This window comes from Raphanus sativus, chromosome 6, assembly GCF_000801105.2.
Source record: "Raphanus sativus cultivar WK10039 chromosome 6, ASM80110v3, whole genome shotgun sequence".
NCBI classification, from domain to species: domain Eukaryota; kingdom Viridiplantae; phylum Streptophyta; class Magnoliopsida; order Brassicales; family Brassicaceae; genus Raphanus; species Raphanus sativus.
In genome coordinates, this window is record NC_079516.1 from 47,481,523 (window position 1) to 47,504,356 (window position 22,834).

At 31.9% G+C, this 22,834-nt stretch overlaps 3 protein-coding genes and 1 pseudogene across 3 annotated transcripts; 2 read left to right on the forward strand and 2 right to left on the reverse strand.

Annotated features, from left to right (window-relative positions):
• Window positions 1–1,183: 1,183 nt before the first annotated feature.
• On the reverse strand, window positions 1,184–1,982 carry LOC108809758 (cysteine proteinase inhibitor 2). Its single transcript, XM_018581906.2, has 2 exons — window positions 1,731–1,982; window positions 1,184–1,631 (listed from the first exon to the last, which is right to left on the reverse strand). Exons 1-2 carry the CDS (start codon window positions 1,874–1,876, stop codon window positions 1,355–1,357), a joined length of 423 nt encoding a protein of 140 aa, XP_018437408.2. The 5' UTR covers window positions 1,877–1,982; the 3' UTR covers window positions 1,184–1,354.
• Window positions 1,983–4,298: 2,316 nt separating this feature from the next.
• Window positions 4,299–7,584, reverse strand: LOC108834939 (probable xyloglucan galactosyltransferase GT15). The gene is made up of 2 exons (XM_018608252.2): window positions 6,955–7,584; window positions 4,299–5,122 (listed from the first exon to the last, which is right to left on the reverse strand). Exons 1-2 carry the CDS (start codon window positions 7,556–7,558, stop codon window positions 4,335–4,337), a joined length of 1,392 nt encoding a protein of 463 aa, XP_018463754.2. The 5' UTR covers window positions 7,559–7,584; the 3' UTR covers window positions 4,299–4,334.
• A 4,138-nt stretch (window positions 7,585–11,722) lies between these two features.
• LOC130495901 (F-box protein DOR-like) lies at window positions 11,723–13,497 on the forward strand. Its single transcript, XM_056987500.1, has one exon. It carries the CDS (start codon window positions 12,105–12,107, stop codon window positions 13,338–13,340), a length of 1,236 nt encoding a protein of 411 aa, XP_056843480.1. The 5' UTR covers window positions 11,723–12,104; the 3' UTR covers window positions 13,341–13,497.
• Window positions 13,498–16,126: 2,629 nt separating this feature from the next.
• Window positions 16,127–17,450, forward strand: LOC108837656 (F-box protein DOR-like; annotated as a pseudogene).
• The last annotated feature ends 5,384 nt before the right edge of the window (window positions 17,451–22,834 follow it).

The following is a 22,834-nucleotide window of genomic DNA, read 5'->3' on the forward strand; positions in this document are numbered from 1 at the left end:
ATGCTTTGTGCTGATAATTTTGTGAATTAGAACCGTTGGTGGTGGCCTAGTGGCTCTTGAGGGAATTAAAAAACCCAATACGGCGAATCCGGGTTCAAATCCCACCGGCCACACGGATATGAGTTATTGCTTTCGACTCAGGGTCTGACTGGTGTAACCGCAGCGGTTGCGGTTGCGGTTGCGGGAGTTTGCGGGTGCGGGTGGTTGCGGTTTTAAGCGTTTTTTAGAGATTTATACGACTGGTATAGCTGTTAGAAATTGTTGCGTTTGCGGGACTCTTATGACTGGTAAACTACAAAACGCAACATCTGTTAAATAATAATTTAACAATATTTACATTTTATGTAATTATAAAAATATTAAAAATCATAATAATATGATAAATATAAAATTTATATTTATAAAATCATATTATTCAATTTTAAAAATTTATAGAAAATATTTTAGTTTTGAATTTTATAATATAAATTGAAATATAATATGAATACATTTTACAATTTCTATTATTTCAATTGAATTTTTTTATTGGATATTTGTAGTATTATTTTTATTTATTCTGTTTTTAAAGAAAAAAAATTTACCCTTCCGCAACCGCCTGCAACCGCAAACGCTAGCTGTAACCAGCTTTTGATTTTAAGAGGTTCGGAGCGGTTTGAAGCGATTTGTAGCGTTTTCTGTGATTGTTTCGAAACGCCAACAACCGCTATAAATCGCAAAAGCTGCGTTTGCGGGTGATAGCGGGAAAACCAGTCGGCACCTCATTTGAATGTCCAGAAAAAGGTCTATCCGTGGGCTGTACCTCCACCCGGAAGTTAGGCTTGTGTCATCATTGACCCGGATTTAACCATTTTTCAGTCAAAAAAAAAAATTGTGAATTAGCCGTTTGTGAATAGTGACATGGCGGTCACGTTTTGGTAAATCACCCATTATAAAGGCAAACATTAATCTCAACACATCGCCATTATTCTGATCCATTCATCACATATGCAAAATTAATATTTCAACCACTAATAATTTGAATTAAATATTTAAACTCATTAAATTTGACATTCACATACATTAACCAGAGTTGACTGAAATCCCGTGAGTTAGTCGTGTGTGGTTGTGGTTGGTATCTTGACGACGTGGGTGAAACAACTAAATGGAAATTTACAAAGTCTAAAAGTTCTTCAACGGGGCAAAATTTCAGTAATTTCATCACATCTTTATAACATCTTTGGCCTTTATTTATAACAACGTAAAACATCATTACAATACAAACGAACTATTAGCCCATTGTTAATAATAACTTCATATCATGCACATTTTTGGTCTTTTTGATTGCATTTGGATATTCTTGAATAAAGAAATGAAGTTAGTAGATAGGACTAGCAACAGGAGTGAATTCGAGCAACTTCTTAGAGAAAAGCCATGGTTGAATAACTATAACTGAGTCAAACATCCTGCTCGTGCCATCGGGTTGAGTCACTTCAATCCTTAGATAGTATTTGGTACCAGCCACGATCTGTTTCTGAGCCGACACAACTCGTCTGAATTTCAACGGACTCAACACGTTAGCGTCTGTTCTCGCAATGGATGCAGCGGTTGTTTGCTCGCTCATTTCTTGTAGATTGAATTGTTTCACGCAGTACCTGTGATCACACATAGTCGCATCACATTTCTAATGCATTATAAAACAACATATGATGGATGCAGGTATCAATTGTAATGTATCATGTATACATATATACCTTCCAAGTTCTTGAATCTCCATGTTGATTCCAACGTTCCCAACATCTGACTTCCCTCCGAGAAGGGCGGACTTCGCCGATGGAGTCACGACGGCCATCACCAGGAACACTAACAATGACAATCTGATAAGAGAAACTTTTGACATATTGCTTATAACTTTTGTATTCTTCTCCTTTGGCTTAAGTTTGATTTTTTTGGGTTATTTATTTGCCTCTTGATGTTTCTTCAAAGCTTTGATTTTGTTTTACTTTATGCAGAGAGTGAAGTGTTGTTTATATAAAGAGTTTTGGGTTTGGGTTTGTTGGTGTTGTGTTTGGGTGTACGTGAATGGGTTCCATGCTATAGGCACCTTGGGGGTTTCGCATCTCTTAAGTTACATTCATCAAAACACGTGAAGCGAGCACCACCTTTATAACGTATATGACATGCTGCGGATCGACTTGTTTTCCTTTATTAATTAGCGATATATTTTTAGAATACTCTTGTTATTTTCGAAATACTGTAAAATGGATACTTTAACAATTAACATTGTATTAGTTATGATGATTTGAGCCACAAAGTCATTATAAAGTTGGATGCCGTGGTTGTATGATTAAAAAATGAAAACAATAAATTTCTACGAAATTAGGAAATTATGGTTGTGCTACATTGTTAAAAAGACATTGTGCCTGTTTTTAAACCAAACTTTGTGTATTTATAATAGGAAATTCGGCCAAAAAAAATTACGAACTGCCAAAATAAACATGAACTTTTGGACTGGCCATAGAATTCTGGATTCGAACTCGGGTTGCTTGGGTGAAATGATAATGTATTTAACCACTAGACTAAAGACGTTTTCAATATAGTTCCAAACACATTTAACTTTATTTGGTACTCACTGAATATCTCTAAAAACATAAAAGATCTTTTAAATTACAAAATATTGAAAAATAAAGATTTTGTAAAAAAACAAATTGAACTTAGAAATATTTTTTTCTTTAAATAATCAAAACATTTCCAAAAATTTCATTTTTAAAATTAAATTAAAAATTGAAAAAAATAAAGAATTTTTTTATAAAATTAATTTTGAAATTAAAATAATTATTTTTCTTTAGAAAAACAAAAATCTTCCAAAATTTTCAATTTTTTAAAATTAAATTAAAAATTGAAAAAATAAATATTTTTTATAAAATTAATTTTGAAACTAAAATAATTATTTTTCTATTAAAAAAAATCTTTCAAAATTATCAACTTTTTAAAAAATTAATTTTTAGCTGATAATTGTAACTTAATTTTTTGCATTTTCTTTGATTTTTTAAAATTTTAGATTTTTTTTAAAAGAAAATTTTGGAAGATTTTTGATTTTTTAAAGAAAGAAAAAGTTTATTTTTAATTTCAAAATTAAATTTACAAAAAAATAATTATTTTTCAATTTTTTGGAAATTTAAAGATTTTTCAAAAGTTTTTGGAGAATTTTTGAGTTCATGAGAAATTAGGGTTATGTTTTGTTTTATTTCAATCATCCACGTCTTTTGATCAATAAAAAGAAATTTGTATCTAATCTTTCAAAAAGTCTCACTAGCCCAGTGGCAAAACTCCCCTCTCTTAAGTCCAAGAGTTGTGTGGGTTTGAGTCTAGCCAACAACAATTTTAAGATTTTGTCTTAAATAAAAGAACTGAATGAAACGACGTCGTTTCACTAAATGGTAGTATTTAACGGTGGGTTAATACAGTTTTAACTGTCGGTTAACGGTTTGTTATTTTGGTCAGTTAATCGTAAGTTTCTTAATAAACTAAAAAGGTCAACGAAAGTTTATGATTTTATTGGCCAAACTTGAGTACATGTTTATTTTGGCAATTCGTGTAAAGTTCGTACTTTTTTTGTCGAATTCCCATTTATAATAGAGAAGTGAATGGCGCGATGTGAATCACACTGGAGTGACATCATACCAAAATTGTACAGTTAAGAAAATTAAAAATTAATTAAACTAAGAGAGAGAAATCAATATACCTCAAAGACATGTGTCATTCATCTAGAGAAGTTAGCATTTTTGTTAGATTAGAAAAATTAAAACATAATTAAATAATTAAAATACAACTATCTTTTCTTTTAGAAACTCTCATGGTTTCAAACCAATGGAGCTGGTTTCAAACCAATAATGGAGCTGCTCTTAGAAGTGCTATATGATTTTATTATGTATCTTTTGTAGAGGCATTAGTGTAGTGAAGCTGAATCCTTCAGCAAGTTACAACAAGGCGAGTGAGATGAACACTGGTTCCGATGTAATCTTCACAGACGATGCTAGTCTTGAAGTTTTCTACCAACATCTCCAGAAACTAGCAGTGCAAACTTGAAAAAGACCATTACAAAGGTCTTTCTCTCCCTCTTCATTTTAGATTTGATTAGTATAAACTTGTATGTGAAATACAGATAAATGAACTAATAGTAAATAAACAAACAAAATAAATGCAAATCATTACCAGAATATGGGTTTTACGTTAGCATTATTATTTCTTATCTTCTACATATTAAAAAAATGTAGAATATATTTCCTTTTGGGTCTAAATATATAAATGAAAGGTTCCTCAGTCATGAATTTCTCTCCTTGTTTCTTCTATTTTCTTTACCACTCCTTCACGGCAATATCAAAAGCATCTTCAAGAGTCTCTCCATCTGGTTTGTGACGGTTTGATTTAGTGTACACAATCTTAGGAACCAGTCTTATTACATTTTCTCTCATACCAACCACTTTCTCATTCGGTATTCGGCTCAAAATCTCTTCGATTTTGTTCTTTTCCCCCTTTCTCAGCTCTTTAAACGGAATATAAACAGAGTATTCGCTATTGTTGTTCGGTATGTGCCATATATACTGCTTGTATGCACTTCCTTGGCTGAAGAAAACCGGAATACAACCAGCCAAGATCGAATCAAATACCGACCTTCTAGTCAACGAATCACCCGGTGGTTGTAAGCAAAAAACCGAACTCTCCAAAAGCTTCATCAGACTGATGGGATCATCACAGATGTTGGCTCTGACGTCGCAGTCAAGAAACCTACATGTCTTGGAAGAATTCTTGCATTGTTGGATAACTTTAGTGCGAACCAAACCTTTATAGTTTATGCTCGGCCTTTGGGCTCCGACGAACGAGAAGAGTACTGTTCGGTTTGTGAGCTTGATCTTGTCTTGCCACTGGCGAATCTCGACGGCTGAAGTTGGGTGAAAGTAGGTTGGATAAGGAATAGCGAACTCGTTGTGTCTCTTTGGACTTCGTTCAATGGTGAGGAAAGAAAGGTTCTGCGATTCCGGTAAAAGCAATAAGTTGGTTCCCCAACTAGAGTTATCTTCGGAGTGTCGCACGAAATCTTTTGAAATCCGACCGGTTACGAGGAAATGGTCTTTACCTGACAGACCTATATTTTCAATTAAACAATTAAATTTTGTAGTTTTGTCAAAACAAATAATGGGCTGAAAATATTTAAAGTGAGTTGCGTTGGAACCCACAATCTCACACGTCCAACACTAGTAAAATTTTAAAGCATAAATAAGTTGTTAATAAATTATTAAAGCATGATTATTTGAGTAGTTTTTAGTTCAAGTTTTCGTTTTTTTTTGTTTCTGAATTTTATTTTTTCAATGTTTAAATTTTTGTTTTGACTTAACCAAAAATTACAAATAACTCAGTTATAGTATAAGCTTTTAATAAATTTCAAACTAATAAAATAACTGATCACAAAATTTTCTAAATTGCACCAAAATATTATTAATTAAATACGTCTAATTTTATTTCATAATATAAAATAATTAATTTAATTAAGTTTATTGATATGTATTAACAATTATTTCGTTGATGTATTTTACTTGTTCCAAAAAAAAGTTGATGTATTTTACTTGCTTAAAATGTATTGAGATTTTGATATTACATTTTTATTTTTAGACTTTAGTAATTTGTAATAGTATATATATATATATATATATATATATAATTAATTAATATATTTTAATTTTAATACTGATGTATTAAATAGTAATATAGTTTTAGTAGAAAAAGAAAATAAAAATTCACTGGCGTTATATGTACACAAAACTCAGGAATAGATGAATTTTGTTTTTGATTATAAATATGTAAACTTTAAGAATCGGAAGCTAAAACTAAAAGATCAAACAACCATATTTTCTCTATTTCAAATTCGATATCATTTAAAGTTTTACACAAATTAAAAACAAAGTAATATTCAGTTTTACAGTACTTACTTAGCTCTTGAAATTCTATAACATTTACTGTTTTCTAATTTAAATAACATTTATGTTATCAATTACATTTTATTTTACATTGACACTTTAATGTGAAACTGAATAAGTAGATACTTACAAGATCTAGTTTTTAAGGAACCGATATTTCAAAACCTCGATTGGTAGATAAAATAGTTTGGAAAATTCTTTAAAATAAACTCTTTCAAGTTTTTGTCATAAAAGAATATTTAGTGAGTAAAATGACCAAAATATATTTCAATAAAGAGACAAAAGATTTTTTAAACTCAAAATGAACTTTTCATTCACGAAAGGGGGATTACATGAAATTTTATATTTAACTAAAATTAAAATTATAACTTAATCATTAAAAGCTGTACATAGATTATACATACTGATAAAAACTCATTTTTCATTTTGAAATGCATTAATTAATTATTCATGGGAAAATATATTAAAATTGATGGTTAGATTATGTCTATTTATAATTTTATTTTGTATAATTGTTTTGTAATAAATATTTATTTTAAATAATATTACAATTTTATGGAAAAAAACAAAAGTTACAATGAATGAGTTAATTTTAACATTTTATAAATAAAATAAATACCTCAGATCTAAACCATATTTTCTGTTTCGAAATATCATTTAAGGTTTTTTTACACAAATTAAAAACTAGTTGATATTTAATTCTATCTTTAACTGCATTAAATTTATAAAAAGACATTTATCTTATAACAAAATTTTTTTTTTGAAACGAACGAAATAAGCCGCTGTTTACAAAATCTGGTTTCTACTGGAATCCACATTTCAATAATTTTTTTTTTGATAATTTGATCAGTAGATAAAATAGTTTTCCAGTAAATTCAAAACTATTTTAGAAACCAGAGACAATCAGCCAATCAGCACCTAAATCAAATTAGTAATTAGTGGTAACTGCAATTAATCAGAGCAAAACTTATCAAAAATAATAATAACACGACTGCATACGTACCTTTCCATTGGGGTTGCTTTTTGATCCATTTAAACATTTCCTTCCCGGCGGCGTCCCTTTCAGAGACGTTACAGCTCCACTGCATACTTCGCCGTAAATCTAGACCAGCGTAGTAAGGTACGTAAATAGCCGAAGCCAGCAACGAGTTTCTTGTCAAACACTCGTATCTCTTCATCTTCTCGTGGAAAATCACTTCAAGCATGAACTGATTAGTCGCATACCAGCTCCGAGAGTACTTAGAATCAGTTGTATCACCATCACTCATCTGAGGTCCTAAACCGGAGTTCTCAATGTACTTACACATGCTGGTTTTATCTTTTGGTCTTGAAATCGACTCGCAGTCTTGGAGGATGTCTTTGTTGAATCGAGAAGGTAGATCATGGATATATATGTATCGGCCGAGGCATGAATGGTCTCCCAGTCTGTGGTTATAGTCGGACTCGGAGATAGTAGTGGTGGTGGTGCTGATGAGGATGATTTTGTTTTGGGAGAGATAAAGGAGAAGCATAGAGGTCGTGATGAGGAGACATGGGATAAGTAAGAGGTTGGTTGGTTTCTTCTTCCTTGCAGGCTGGTTCTCGATGGAATTGTTGTTGTTGTCCATCTTCGTTGTATTGAATGTTGTGTGGTTTTCTTGATCTGACGATCCATGTCGAACATAGAGAGAGAGAGAGAAAAAAAAGTCAAAGACTAAACGCAAATAACCGATGTATTACTATATTTGTATACAGGTGTGATTATCAAATAGAATAAGCAATTTTTATATAAATTTTAGACTTTTAACGAATGATCTATTGATTTATAGTCGTATGATAGATGCTCACAGATCAATAATATACATACGGCCGGCGGGTGAAATATAACTTGCTCATTATAAAAGACTTATTATTTGTACATAAACATTCTTATTAAATTTTTGCCACCGTGCTTTGCATGTTTACTTTTGGCAAAACACCCTTCAAAATATTGGTTAGTTAACCTTTATTTCAATCAACAGAGATTATCTTGAACCTTCATTAGGAAATGGGTCGAGTGCCTAAAACCCCCTGTAAATATAAGAACCCTATTTATTCCCACCTATACTATTTACATCTTGAGAAAACCACCCAATATTTGAATTTTCTTCATATATCACCCTATAGTTTTTAACTCTACCCAGATCCCCATCACTAATCAAATCCAAAAACGCAATTAAAATTTTATAAATCGCGTTTTGTAAAAAGATTACCCAGTGATAATGACCCGACCCGACCCAACAAAACAGATCCGGCTTAACTTTAAAAATGAAATCAATTTGGGGGAAACCTAAAATTAGGGTTCGTGTGTTTTCAGGTCTTGACACAGACGACGAGGAGGACAGAGGGAGAGAGAGAAGAGGGCGATGAGTGAGAGGGATGACCGAGCATGCGTGAGAGAGAGTTCGGATTCGGGTTCTTCTTCAAAAGGAAAAGGACAGAAAGAGAGAGAGAAAAAGAGTAACAACAATGGAAGAGAACAGAGAGTACATGTTACAAAGAAATGTAACGAAGAGGACGATCAACAGTAAACTATGTAATGATCTTCTCAACAGCTCTTCGGTCTTTACTCTATTTTCCTATTACAGTACAGAGGATTGATAGACAGCGACAAAAGGTGCCATGGACGAAACAGAGACACAAAGAGACGAGTCTAAGCTCTCTTTATTTTGTATTTTCCGGTTTGCAATTCTCTTAGACTTGGTGTTGTTTTGTGTTAAAGTTTTGAAACCTGGAAACCTGTTTTTTTTTTTTAAGTTTACGTTCTTTATCTTCAAATGCATTAACCATAACTCATGTTTTAAACATGACGACACATATAAGTATATAACAATGAGGACAAAGTCATATGTTTTAAACATGAACACAACAAACATAACAATCAAACAAAGTAGAACTCTTGTTTAAACATAAACCAAACATAACAATCAAACAAAGTCAAACTCACGTCTTAAGCATTCAGTAGCAGAAGAAAGATTTAATTTGCTGTAACTTCTTCTTCTTCATCCTAGAGTTCTTCTTAAGATCCTCTCTGTAATTGGGATTTGTTCCACTGTTTCTGTGAGCGGTTTCTTTCTTCTAAGCTCATGTCACATGGAGAATGGTTTGGCGTCTTATGAACGAGATTCCATAGTTTTAGTGTTCATCGTCTTCTTCATTACGTTTCTCTGTACTCTTTGCTCTCTTCTTCTTATCCTTCTTCTTCTCTCTCTCTCTGTCCTCTTGCCATTGAAGACGAAACCGAACTCTCTCTCTCTCTCATGCTTGCTCGGTCTTCCCTCTCACTCATATTCCTCGTCGTCTCTCTTCCTCTGTTCTTCTCATCGTCTCTGTGTAGAGACATGAAAACACACAAACCATTTTGAGTTTCCCCTAATCAATTTCGTTTTTCAAAGATAAGTCGGATCTGTCTGTAGGAAGTCGGGTCATGATTACTGGATAATTTGTTTATAAAAGGCGATTTATTAATTTTTAATTGTGTTTTCGGATCTGATTAGAGATGGGGATATAGGCAGAGTTAAAAAGTATAGAGAGATATATGAAGAAAATTTAAATACTGGGTGGTTTTCTCAAGAGGTAAATAGTATAGGTGGAAATAGATAAGGTTGTTGTGTTTATAGGGGGTTTTAGGCAGTCATTAGTCAAAGGCCAGCGACAAATATATGCTGCTTGAATTATGGCATTATCTGCATAAAAGGTCTAAGCTAAACTCAGACAAAGATGTTGGCACGAGCCTCAAACCGGCATGATGCCCACCTCCCGCACCTCTAGTTTTATCCCTTTGCATGATTGCATCCTCCATTGGCCAGTGGATGGCTCCCGAGCTCTGGCCCTGTGCAGGGCCGGCCTTGGGCTAAAGTCCATAAAGCAAGGGCTTTAGGCGCCAAAATATCAATATATTTTAGGGGCGTCAAAATCTTGCAAAGGATCCTTTAATGTAATGGTTTGTCGACTGTTTCTTTTAATCTGTACAGGAAGGTTCGAACCTTACCTTAACCATATCCTCTCTTTTTCTTTTTTTGTTAATGGCAAGAAATAAAAGAAGATTTAATCCTTAAATATTTTCATTACCTTTTCTAACAATTTAGATTTCCTTATATAAACGAATTAGAGTAAATGACATTAAGTTTTCCTAAAGTAAATTATATTACGTTATAAATAAAACAAAATCCAATTAATTTTGTTTCCTTTTTGATAATAATGATAACTAAAATGATTTGATTGTAGATATTTTGATTACATTTTCCTAACAAATTTAGTTTCATTTATCTACGGAATAAAATATTTGATATAACTTATAAGTTATAAAATAAACAAATTAAACAAAAACTAAATTTTGATAAAAAAAAAGCTATATTTTTTTATCATAACGATTTTGGTTACTTTTTGATAATTTTAGTTTCCTTTTAATTTATAACATAAACAAGGAAGCTAAACAAAGGTTAATGATTTTCGTTTCTTTTAAAAGTTTCTAAATCTCAAAATATGAATTTATCATAAATTAAGAGACACTATAAGAACTTAATAAATTCTTACAAACTAAAACTGGTGCTATTATAATATTTGTCTATTCTTTTGTGTTAAGATATGCGTTCTCTTCTCAAATTTATATTCTTCATTTAATGTTTCTTGTTTTATGATTATGAATGTTATCTAGTTATGGTATATTGACCAAAAAAAAATCATGATAATAAAATTGTGTATTTTTGGATTTTCAAAATAAAGAAAAAATATTAAAATTGTGGGGCAGTATTTTTTTGGTCCGCTTTAGGCGCCGTGTCAATCCGGACCGGCACTGGCCCTGTGTATACGCCCCTGCCTCCCTCTCCCCATCTATCGATACCTAAGCCGCTTCTCTGTCTCTGCATCCATAATTACTTCCAAATCCATTCATAAACTACATGCAGTTATCATAACTAACTACATTGTAAGACCACAGTACCATTGTAAGCTATAAATAAACCGGCCTACGTTGTTCATATATCAATACCTAAATCGGGTTTAGTGTGGGTCTGACATTTTTTAAAAATTGTAATGTACTACAATCAATTATAAGTTTGTGCATTTATTCTCCATGTGTGTGATGCTCCAAGCGAACAGTTCCTTTGTCTATGCTTAGAACGGGTCTAACCATGTTTTCCATTCCATCTATGCGTCTGATATGAGCCGATTGTGATCTTGTAATCCGTGCCGTGTTTACACGTGAAGATGAGAGAAAGAGAAGTAACTAATAAGCTTCATTTAATCCTAAACTCTCTTAAAGATTAAGGTTAATTATTGGAAATTGAATCATTATTAATCAAAAGGAACTATTTTATAGGTTACGTTACAAGAGATCATGACCTAATTAAAAAGGAAAAGTACTTTAAACTTAACTAAAAAAAGAAAAAACACCAACTCTTAATCTAAGGCTAAGAAGAAAATCATTAAGACCGTAATTCTAACTCAAAAAACCATATCTCATATCTTTGCCTTTCTCCTCAACTAGGAGCTTGTCCTCAAGCAGCTTCTCTGCGTCCTCCCATCGTGCACATATTCCACAAATTCTTCTTCTTCCAATGATTCATCCTCTTCATCATTTTCGCCCATGACAGGCATTATTTGAAAGAGAACTGGGTTACAAACATAATCTCACATGTTTAGTTCATTGCAATTGAAATAAAGTCAAATGTTTAGAGATTTTCTTTATTGAAAAAGGTTTGAGAGATATTGAAAAGGTGATCAGATAAGTGTGTAGAGATGCTGGGATGTTAAGAAGAGTTTTCCTAGCAACACAAGCAACAAAATAAGAACTTAAATTTTTCATCCGTTTACTTGTTGGAAATGACACAAAGAAAACACAGGAAAATTTCAAGGTTTTATAGGGTTCCAGAAGCGATCTTGCTTTACAAACAAAAGTTACAAATGAAATCACAAAACAAATTAAAGTTATACACGCAATCAATCAATTTTTGTTCTTTTAAGGAATCTTGGATTTACGGACCATAATGGGCTACATGGGCTTTCTCTTAACTAAGAATGCACAAATGTTAAATGCACAGTGATCTAGCTTTTCAATCTCTCTCAAACCTTAGATACGTTATTTACTTTGTTCCTAAGGAAACGAATCCAGAGTGATCTAGATCTAGGGTTTTGATGACAAGTGTCTCCGCCATGAAACTACCGCGGCACAACTTCTCCGACGATGTTCGTTCCATTTCCCCATGCAGATCAGGTTCCTCCTCTACATCAATGAACGGAAGAGAAAACTCAGAGCCGATCCCACATGATCTCATTTACGAAATCCTCTTGAGACTGCCAGCGATATCTATAGCTAGATTTCGTTGCGTATCGAAGCTATGGGCTTCCACACTTCGTAGTCATGCTTTCACCGAGTTATTCTTGACCAGATCTTCAACTCGTCAGCAGTTTCTGTTCGCCTGCCAAAACGATGATGAAATGTTCTTCTTCACGGCACCTCAAAATCCGGACAAGAACTCGTCTCTTGTAGACCCCTATTATCATATGAAGATCCCATGTATTGATGATACATCTAAAATTTGTGGTCACGTCCGAGGTTTGGTCTGTCTTACGCATCTTCGGACCGTGAAGGGAAGGAAGCATACAGTTCCAGAGATATGTAACCCTAGCACCGGACAATCCATATTTTTACCCAAAGTGAAGACGAACAAGGTTAATGTGAGAAGCTTTTTTGTGTATGATCCAATAGGTAAGCAGTTCAAGGTATTATCCATGACCTGGCCATGTTATGGAAATGATTGGTTATGCAAGGAGTACCAAGTTCTGACTCTAGGGACAAAAAAACAATCATGGAGAATGATCCAATGTAGCGTACCCCATCATCCTATATCTGGTGGGATATGCATCAATGGTTGTTTGTATTATCATTCTAAGGTTGCTAGTATAGAGCAATATACGATAGTTTGCTTTGATGTAACTTCTGAAAAGTTTACATCTATTAGAAAAGCTACTGGAAATGTCCTGTGGATTGAATTAAACCTGGTAAACTACAATGGTAAATTAGCTACACTTACCTCAGATGGGCATTGGCAAGTTAGTGGAGAGAGTAGATGCATTGAGTTGTGGGTTCTAGTAGATGCTGAGAAACATGAATGGTCGAAGCATGTATACCAATTGCCCACTTTGTGGAAGGATGTAGTTGCAAATGACTTCTTATTCTTCATTGGAATATCAGGTACTGATGAAATTCTGATTTTAGCGCACAGTTTATCCGGCATTAACTCTGTTTTATACTATGATTTCGTGAGGGGAACTATCAGAAAAGTTGAAATCGAAGGAATTGATGCTTTTAGGCATTGTAATACCTTTATACACCATGTGGAGAACGTGAAGCTTTTTGCAAATGTTTAAAGCTTTGTTTATTACTTGAATGGTAACAGCTAATGGTCTCTTAGTTTGCAGTCCTTATGTTTTTCCTTTTCTTTTCTTTGGAACACTTTTTCTTTTGACGAACACTCAGTCCTTGTGTTATTCAATAACTATATTCTGGTTTAAGTTATGGTCTTCATCTTTCTTCTATTATGCCTCTATGATAACCAAAGGAATGAATATGAGTAGTGAATTCCATGCCATTCTTTACAGCTTGCATCATTTATAAAAAAAATATTTGTTACTTATAATTCTTAACATTCATTTACTTGAATGGTGATCAAGGAATGAGAACATTGAATTCTTTTTCATTCCTAAAAACTATCACTATTTATAAAGAATAACTTTTCTTTATTATTCCTTTTCTTGTAGAAGGATATAGAATAAAACTATTTTTTTGGGTTAAATTAAAGAAAACAAGTATTTCTTTTTCATTTCTACTATTTATTCCTATACATTTTTTCTATGTGTTTCATTTGTTCCTCAAAGAAGTCACCAGTCGGAACCTACATTTATTTCTTATCAAATTCAGAAAAGAACATAAATAATAGATATTTATCTTCATTTCTTTTATTTTATTCCTCTTCGCTCTTTTCTTTCTTATTCCTTCAATTCCTTTAATGGTTATCAGTTGAAGCTTATATATTTGACATTTTATCGTAATCATCATCATGTAATAAGTTAAAACATACCGCATTATAAAATTTATCAATTTATAGTAAAATACGTTGTATTATGTAAACTCTCAATTGTAAACATCAAAACTTAAATGTTTAAGATTAAATTGCGAATCAGAGGAAAACTAGGATTTTGGTTTAACTAGGCTTTTTAACTATAGGGTAATGTAATGGGATAAGTCCACAAACTATAGCCTTATGGATTTGAAGCTCTTTTCTTTTCTTTATATGCGAAAGCCGAATTTCAAAAAAGAAATTACGGGTCCGAATCTGGATTTAAAACATTAACACAACATTACATAATCAATACGTAATAAAGTACTTAGAAATATATAAACTCTCAAATATAATTATAAAAGCACCAATGTTTAAGTTTGAATCTGATCTTGCACTTTGAACAGACATATAAAATAATTACATAAAAGTATAACTCGAAAGTTATTATGTGTTTCGAAAACACAGATCAAAATCTAGTTCAAACATTAAGGAGGATTAATGATTGTTCTAAAGTGTATCTAATCCTTTTATGCTCTTATGTTCATGAGTAAAGACTCTTTGTTACTTACGTTGAGAGTTGCGAGTCATTCACTCATTTGACACATAGAGGTTTTTCTATAAATTAAGAATTCGTTCATTTCACTATTGAGAGTCCAAAGATATATCATATTAAATAATTAATGAAAATGGTTCAACATGATTTTTGTGCAGTAAATTTTTTGGTACTTCTTTTTTGATAGAGAAGTTTCATCATATCAGAACATGATCATTTAACCATCATTTTATCATATTTATTATTATACTAGGGGTTAGTGTGCATATATTCTAGGTATTATTCTAAATGCAATAAAAATCATACATATTTTGATTAAAAAAAACTTATCATATATATGTCAATAATTTAATGTCCAATTCAAATATAAATACAAATTTAGTATACTGATTTTTAATTAATATTTATGTTTTAATAAATATTATAAGATAATTATACCAAATATGCAGACAAAACACCTAGTTATTATATATAAAGTCCGTAAAGTATATGGCTTTCATTGTGTTTTTCAGGTATGTATTTGAAGGAACCAAATAAAACATTATTTAATGAATATTTATATTAAACAATTCAGGGATATAGTTTGTTTTTTTGTCTAACAGATTTCTTATCTCATGCTTATATTAATAATTATTTATAATTACCAACTAAAATTAATTAAAAATATGATAACTAAGTAAATTTACCAATTAAAATTATTAAAATATGAAAATAAATAAATTATCTAAAACTAAGGAAAATGTAACATAAAAGCAAAATTTGAATTATTTAGAGTATAAAAAATAAATAAATTATCGAAAATATGGAAACTATGACAAATAAACAAATTACTTATAATTATGGAAAACATGATAAACAACAAAATCACTTCACAAATAATACAAACTAGATTTTGATCCGCGCTTTTGAAGCGCGGAATATTTTACGATGAAAAATTTCACTAATAGTTTAACAAATATTTTGGTAATTTTTAAAGAGTGTGTATTTAAAATATTTTGCATTTAAATCAGTATTTTTAAATTCAACCGGATTGTGATTATACCGGTTAATCCGGAGATCTGACAATTCAATTTATGTTTTTAAAATATTCATATTAAAAATCACTAAAACCCGAGACTAACCGATTGAACTGATGGATGACCGATATGTAATCTAATTAGATTTAAATTGTAATAGTTTCATAATTTGTAATCTTATAATCGAAATTTTAAAGTTCACTATTTTGCAATTTATGAAATTATGACGTTTCTACAAAATTTTAAAGAGAAAATGATAAATATAAAATAACTAAGATTAATTATTGTGTTATTTGGAAACATTGATAGTAGTATAAAAAATATATTGTTTGGAAACATTGATAGTAGTATAAAGAAATAAGTATATTGTTTGAAAACATTGATAGTAGTATAAAAAATAAGTATATTTAGAAACATAGATAGTAGTATAAAGAAATAAATATTAGTGATTTAATGTATGTTTAACTATAAAAGGTGTATTTAATAAGATAGATAACATTTAACGTCTGTTATTAACGTCTATGTGTCTATATATATGGAGAAAATAAATTATTAACGTCAGTTATTTACGTCTTCAACATTGTTCGGAACAATACGCAGTCAGAGAAATCTAGGGTTTATAGGGCGTTTCCGCCATGAAATCGCAGCGGCAGAACGACACGGAAGATTGTCTTACCATTACCCAACTCAGTAAGCGCTCCAAGAACTCGAAGAATGTAAGAGAAGACTCATTACCTATTGATCTCCTTATCGAGATATTCTCAAGATTTCCGACCGAACATAAAGGAAAATACATAGCGAAATGTCGTTGCGTATCGAAGCTTTGGTCCTCCATTCTCTGCCGTCATGAGTTCACTGATGTGTTGTTCTTGACCAAATCTTCGAGTTCTGCTCGCCTACAGCTCTTGTTCGCCTGCCAAACACAGAGCGAGTTGCTCTTCTTCTCTTCACCTCAGCCTCAAGGTCCTGAAGAGATCTCGTCTCTTGTAACCGCTAGTTATCTTACGAAAATCCCCTTCAACTTCTCCAATGAAAGATTCAGTACTATCAACGGCTTCCTACGTCTTACAGACGATATCGTAAAGGGAAGGAAAAGCTCAAAGCTGCCCTTCATATGTAACCCTAGCACGGGACAACGCTTACCTTTACCGAAGATGGAGACGGTTGGGCAGAAGAGTTATTTTGGGTATGATCCTATTGGAAAACAGTACAAGTTATTATCCATGAACTCGTCTAATGATAAATATAATGGGAATTGGAAGGAGTATCGAGTTTTAACACTAGGAACTCAAAAGCTCTCATGGAGAAGGATGGAATGTTGTGTCCCTCATTGTCCAGTACATGATGAGATATGCATCAATGGTCTTTTGTATTATCGAGCCAACGTGGACGGTTTCACAAGGGTTACTATGGTAGTTTGCTTTGATTTTAGGTCTGAGAAGTTCAGTTTATGAAAGTCACTGAAAATTTCAGTACAGCAGTGCATCATAAAGCAACTCTGATAAACTATAATGGTAGATTAGGTTCACTCAGGTGGGAAGAGCCTTACCCTCTTCGTAGAGGATCCGGAAGTTTTGTCTTGTGGGTTCTACAAGACGCCGAGAAACATGAATGGTCCAAGCATGTTTATGTGTTGCCTTCTTTGGGGATTGAGTTGTACTTCGTTGGAGTGATTGGTACAGATGAAATTGTGTTGTCACAGGACTATCCAACTAATACTTTCTACCTCTTCTACTACAATATCAGGAGAAATAGTATGGTGCAATTTGCAATCCAAGGAATGGAAGAAATAAAAGGTAATCGAATTAGAACGCTTCTAAACCATGTAGAGAATGTGAATCTTATGTAACTGTTTTTTTTTAATTAACTGTTTTTAAGACTTAATGATTTGTAATAGAGCTACTTTGGCTCTTAAATTAGTTCTCATAATAAAGATCATAGAGTTTCATAAAGCCACTGTATTTCCACTGGTTTGTGTAATTATAACCATAACCCAACATATATTCTTCTTTTTTTTTTTGTCACGAAAACCCAACATATATTCAAATACACAAAGATGGAGAAATCGGTTATCATTGTGAGGATCATGGGATCGCCTCTGGTTTCTGTGGGAATATTTTATGGATATGTTTAGTATACACTTTACAGAATTGGTTTAGTATATACGCAAGAGCAGTGGTCTTGTTCTTAGCTAACATTAGCTTTATACTCTTCTCTACCTACCAGTGTCGTTTAGCTGTGTGATCGTCTGATTAGTTTCTGCAGTTGATAATGTAAATTCTCTGTATATACAAATACTCGAAATGGTCAAATTATTGGTTTAAAAGAAAAAGTTGATAAACTACCATGGAAAATTTTTGAAAAATTGTAACTCAAGGTACTCGCCCTGTGAACGAAACAACTAAACGTTTTAAGCTGTGGATTTTAGAAGATACTGGAAAAGAGGAATGGTTACATTCATATTGTCAGCTTTGTGCAGGAATGTATTTGGAAACAACTATTTAGACGATCTCGACATCTCGTGTTAGCTTCCAGCCTCCTAAGGTAACAGAGTTTACACTTATGTAGACCATGTAGAGAAGAGAATGTGAAACTTATGCACATGTAAAATGATATAAAAGATATGTGTTTGTGATCCGAAACCGCACAAAAACATACAACAAAAGCAAAATTAATTTTGTATTACTGTATTAGCCACTAGGCAAATGTTTCAGTTACTTTACATACATGATACATGGACCATGGTTTACAGAAAGACTTTGGTATGCATTAATCAGTCAACTAGGTCACAAGCACAGGGTGCGTTCATCATATTTTACATACTAATCATATACACGAAACCCAACATATTGAATGTGAGTGACCGTTTTTTTATCAATCAATACAATATTGTGTCAAAAGGCAAGAAACTAAACATGACAATATAAAGAACGCTTTGGGATCGTAACATCGTCCACGTCAAAAAGGCCTCAAGCCTCTCAATATGCTATATAGGCTTCTCTTAATTACCAAGGAACCTCCACTTTAGTTTTATTCTTTAAAATCTTTGAAACGATACAACCTCAGGGGAAGCTAGCTAGGGTTTACAGAAAAGTCATCTCCGCCATGAAATCCAAGCGCAGTAAGCGAGCTAAGACCTTGATGAATGGAAGAGAAAACTCAGAGCCGATCCCTAATGATCTTATAGTCGAAATAGGGCCTGTTCGTTTCTCCATCTGAATGAGTCATCTGAATGGAGATGAGAGTTTTGTTCGTTTAGACATTAAAAATACAAGTCATTTGAATGGTTCATTTGAATGAGTTTTTAAAATCTAGGCTTAATTTTTAGAATGAAGATGGTCCATTCAAATGATCCAAATTGGACCATTTGAATGGAGATGGTTCATTCAAAATAACATAATGTCTATTATACCCCTTATATAATTTACAAAATTAAAATTTAACTTAACATTACTTTCACTCACGAAAAATGAGAAAACCACAAGACATATTTTCTCACCAAAACTACGAATATTTTGTTCCGCCAAAACCCAAAAATGCATTTTCTCGCCAAAACCGCAAAATGTGTTTTTTCACCAAAGCACGTTTTCTCGCCAAAACCGCAAAAACATATTTTCTCACCAAAACCAAAAACGTGTTTTCCGCCAAAATCGCAAAAACGTATTTTCCCGCCAAAACGCGTTTTCCTGCCAAAACCACAAAAATGTGTTTTCCGCAAAGACCGCAAAAATGTGGTTTTCCGCCAAAACCGCAAAAACATGATTTCCCGCCAAAACCGCAAAAACGTAGTTTCCCGCCAAAACCGTAAAAATGCGTTTCCCGCAAAAACATGATCTCACAAAATACAATTTTCCACCAAAACCACAAAATGCGGTTTCCCGCAAAAACCGCAAAATGCAGTTTCCCGCAAAAACCGTAAAAATACGGTTTCCCGCAAAAACCGCAAAAACGTGGTTTTACGGGAAAACCGCAAAAACACGGTTTTCCGCAAAAACCGCAAAAACGCAGTTTCCCGCCAAAACCGCAAAACTGCGGTTTTCCGTAAAAACACGTTTTCCCGCCAAAACCGCAAAACTGCGGTTTTCCGTAAAAACACGTTTTTCCGCAAAAACCGCAAAAACGCAGTTTCCCGCCAAAACCGAAAAATATGATTTCCGAAAATCGCAAAAATGTGGTTTCCAGAAAAAACCTTTAAAACGCGGTTTCCCGCAAAAACCGAAAAACTGCAAAAACCGCAAAACTGCGGTTTTCCGCAAAAAACGTAAAACCGTAGTCTCCCGTAAAAATGCATTTTCCCGCCAAAACCTTAAAAACGCATTTTCCCGCTAAAACTCCAAAAATGTGCGTTTCCGCCAAAATCATAAAACTGCAAAATGCAGTTTCCCGCCAAAACACGTTTTTCTGCCAAAATGCTAATTTTAAATAATATATCAGATAAAATAATTAAAATTATTATAGTTGAAATTAATATCAAGTAATGATTAAATAAAAATAAGGATATTTTGGTAATTTGTTTAGATGATTCATCCAGATGAATCATTTGGATGGACAAACAAACATAAGATCCATTTAAATGATTCATCTAGATGAGTCACTTCAATGAACAAACAAAAATCCCATAAAATCTGAATGGATCATGTGGATGCACTACAAGAAAACACGCAGATATTGAGGGACTTTTTCCTCGGTATGTCGTCGGAATACGGTTATTCCGACGACATACCGAGGAAAAAGGTCCTCGAAAAAAACTCCTCGAAATTTCATTTTCCCTCGAAATTTCCTCAAAATTTTCTGACGGAATTTCGAGGAACAGTAATTCCGAAGAAACTGTGAGGACGAGGATTCGTCACAAAAGTCCTCAAAATTTTCCTACGGACGTGGTCGTCGAAATATTCTGAGGGAACCCTTTCCTCGGAATTTTCAAAAAAATAAACAAAAAAAAAAAAATTAATTTTTTAATGAAATTCGAAAATATAAAATATAAAATAAAAATTGAAATTGAAAATATATTAGATAATATTATTCAAAATTGTACAAATTAAAATATATTAAAAATTAGTTTTAATAAATAAAAATTTTAAAAATCCAAAATAGTTTTTAATCAAAAAATATAAATATATAAAAAATAGTTTGATAATTACTATATCTAGGATTTAGTATACATGATTTATACATATATATATATATTTATATTTATATTTATAAAAAATTAAAAATCGTTTATAAATATAGAAAAAGGTTTTTAAATATTTTTAAAATTTATAAAAAACGTTTTATTATTACTGTAAACTTTAAAAAATGTTTTAATATATATAAAAATAGTTTAATAATTACAAAAATAATTTAAATATATAAAAAAGAGTTTAAATATATAAAAAATAGTTTAGTAATTACAAAAAACGTTTTAAAAAATCATATACACATTTTTAAAAATCAAAAAACGTTTTAAAAAATCAAAAACGTTTTAAAACACAAAAACGTTTTGAATTTTAACCAAAACACAAAATAAATCGAAAAAAAAATAAAACAACAATTTCATAATTACAAAAAAAGTTTTAATATATATAAAATAGTTTAATAATTACAAAAAATAGTTTTAATATATAAAAAATAGTTTAATAAGTACAAAAATAGTTTTAATATATAAAAAATAGTTTTAAAGAATCAAAAAACGTTTTAAAAATTCAAAAACGTTTTAAAAATCATATACACATTTTTAAAAATAAAAAAAAACGTTTAAAAAAAACAAAAAACGTTTAAAAAATCATATACACATTTTTAAAAATCAAAAAACGTTTTAAAAAATCAAAAAACGTTTTAAAACATGAAAAACGTTTTGAATTTTACCCAAAACACAAAAGAACTAAAAAAAATATATAACAACAATCCAAACAACAATCCAAACTTGAAAATCCTAAGCTATCTATTCAATCTTAGAATTTCCTTCCTAACAACCTAAATTTCGAGATCTAACATCCAAAGAATCGATCTATGAAGAGAGGAAGAGAAGAGAGATGAACTTACATGATAGGAAGAGAGGAGAGGAAGAGAGGAGAGGAAGAGAGGGGATTTGCTGCGCAGAGGAAGAGAGGAGAGGAAGGAGGCCGCGCAAGAGAGGAGAGGAAGAGAGGAGAGGCAGAGAGAAATGGGGAAGAAAAGAACGTAAAACCTAATTTATGAGACGTCCGACGGACACTGTCCGTCGGAATTTCCTCACAAAATTTAATAAGGTTCCTCGAAATTTCCTTGAAATCTTCTAATCTAATTTTCGCGAAACGTTTGGCGGCTAGGGTTGCCGAGTTAATGAAAAATATTCCGAGGAAACAGGATTTGAAAGCAGTTTCCTCGAAATTTCCTCACAATATTGTGAGGAAATTTCGAGGAAACAGGGTTTGGGGTTTTGAAAACATCGATTTTTTTCCTCTATGTCATTTCTTATACAAATGTAATTCATACTAATGAGGTTTCTTTGTGTAGATGATCATAAACAATGAAATAACACAATTACAAAAATAATTGTAAGCATTCCCACAAAAATGAAAATAATGAAATAACACAATTACAAAAATGACGTCAAACTTAAGGGTTTTAAACCGAAAATAATGTTTTGCGGATTGAACGGAAACCACACAACATAAGAGAAACACTTATACATTTTAATAAACGTTAAAGGAAATAATTACAATTATTTTTGTAATTGTATTATTTCATTGTTTATGATCATCTATACAAAGAAACCTCATTAGTATGAATTACATTTGTATAAGAAATGACATAGAAGAAAAAAATCGATGTTTTCAAAACCCCAAACCCTGTTTCCTCGAAATTTCCTCACAATATTGTGAGGAAATTTCGAGGAAACAGGGTTTGAAAGCTGGTTCCTCGAAATTTCCTCACAATATTGTGAGGAAATTTCGAGGAAACAGGGTTTGGGGTTTTGGAAACATCGATTTTTTTCTTCTATGTCATTTCTTATACAAATGTAATTCATACTAATGAGGTTTCTTTGTATAGATGATCATAAACAATGAAATAACACAATTACAAAAATAATTGTAAGTATTCCCACAAAAATGAAAATAATGAAATAACACAATTACAAAAATGACGTCAAACTTAAGGGTTTTAAACCGAAAATAATGTTTTGCGGATTGAACGGAAACCACACAACATAAGAGAAACACTTATACATTTTAATAAACGTTAAAGGAAATAATTACAATTATTTTTTTA

What these genes read in the sequence shown, in the direction of transcription:
- LOC108809758 (XM_018581906.2), bottom strand. Translation starts at nt 1,876, where the DNA reads ATGTCAAAAGTTTCTCTTATCAGATTGTCATTGTTAGTGTTCCTGGTG. An exon ending in GAGATTCAAGAACTTGGAAG is followed by an intron (nt 1,632 to 1,730) that starts GTATATATGTAT and finishes GTGTGATCACAG; the next exon opens with GTACTGCGTGAAACAATTCA.
- LOC108834939 (XM_018608252.2), bottom strand. Translation starts at nt 7,558, where the DNA reads ATGGACAACAACAACAATTCCATCGAGAACCAGCCTGCAAGGAAGAAG. An exon ending in AAAGCAACCCCAATGGAAAG is followed by an intron (nt 5,123 to 6,954) that starts GTACGTATGCAG and finishes TTGAAAATATAG; the next exon opens with GTCTGTCAGGTAAAGACCAT.
- LOC130495901 (XM_056987500.1), top strand. Translation starts at nt 12,105, where the DNA reads ATGACAAGTGTCTCCGCCATGAAACTACCGCGGCACAACTTCTCCGAC.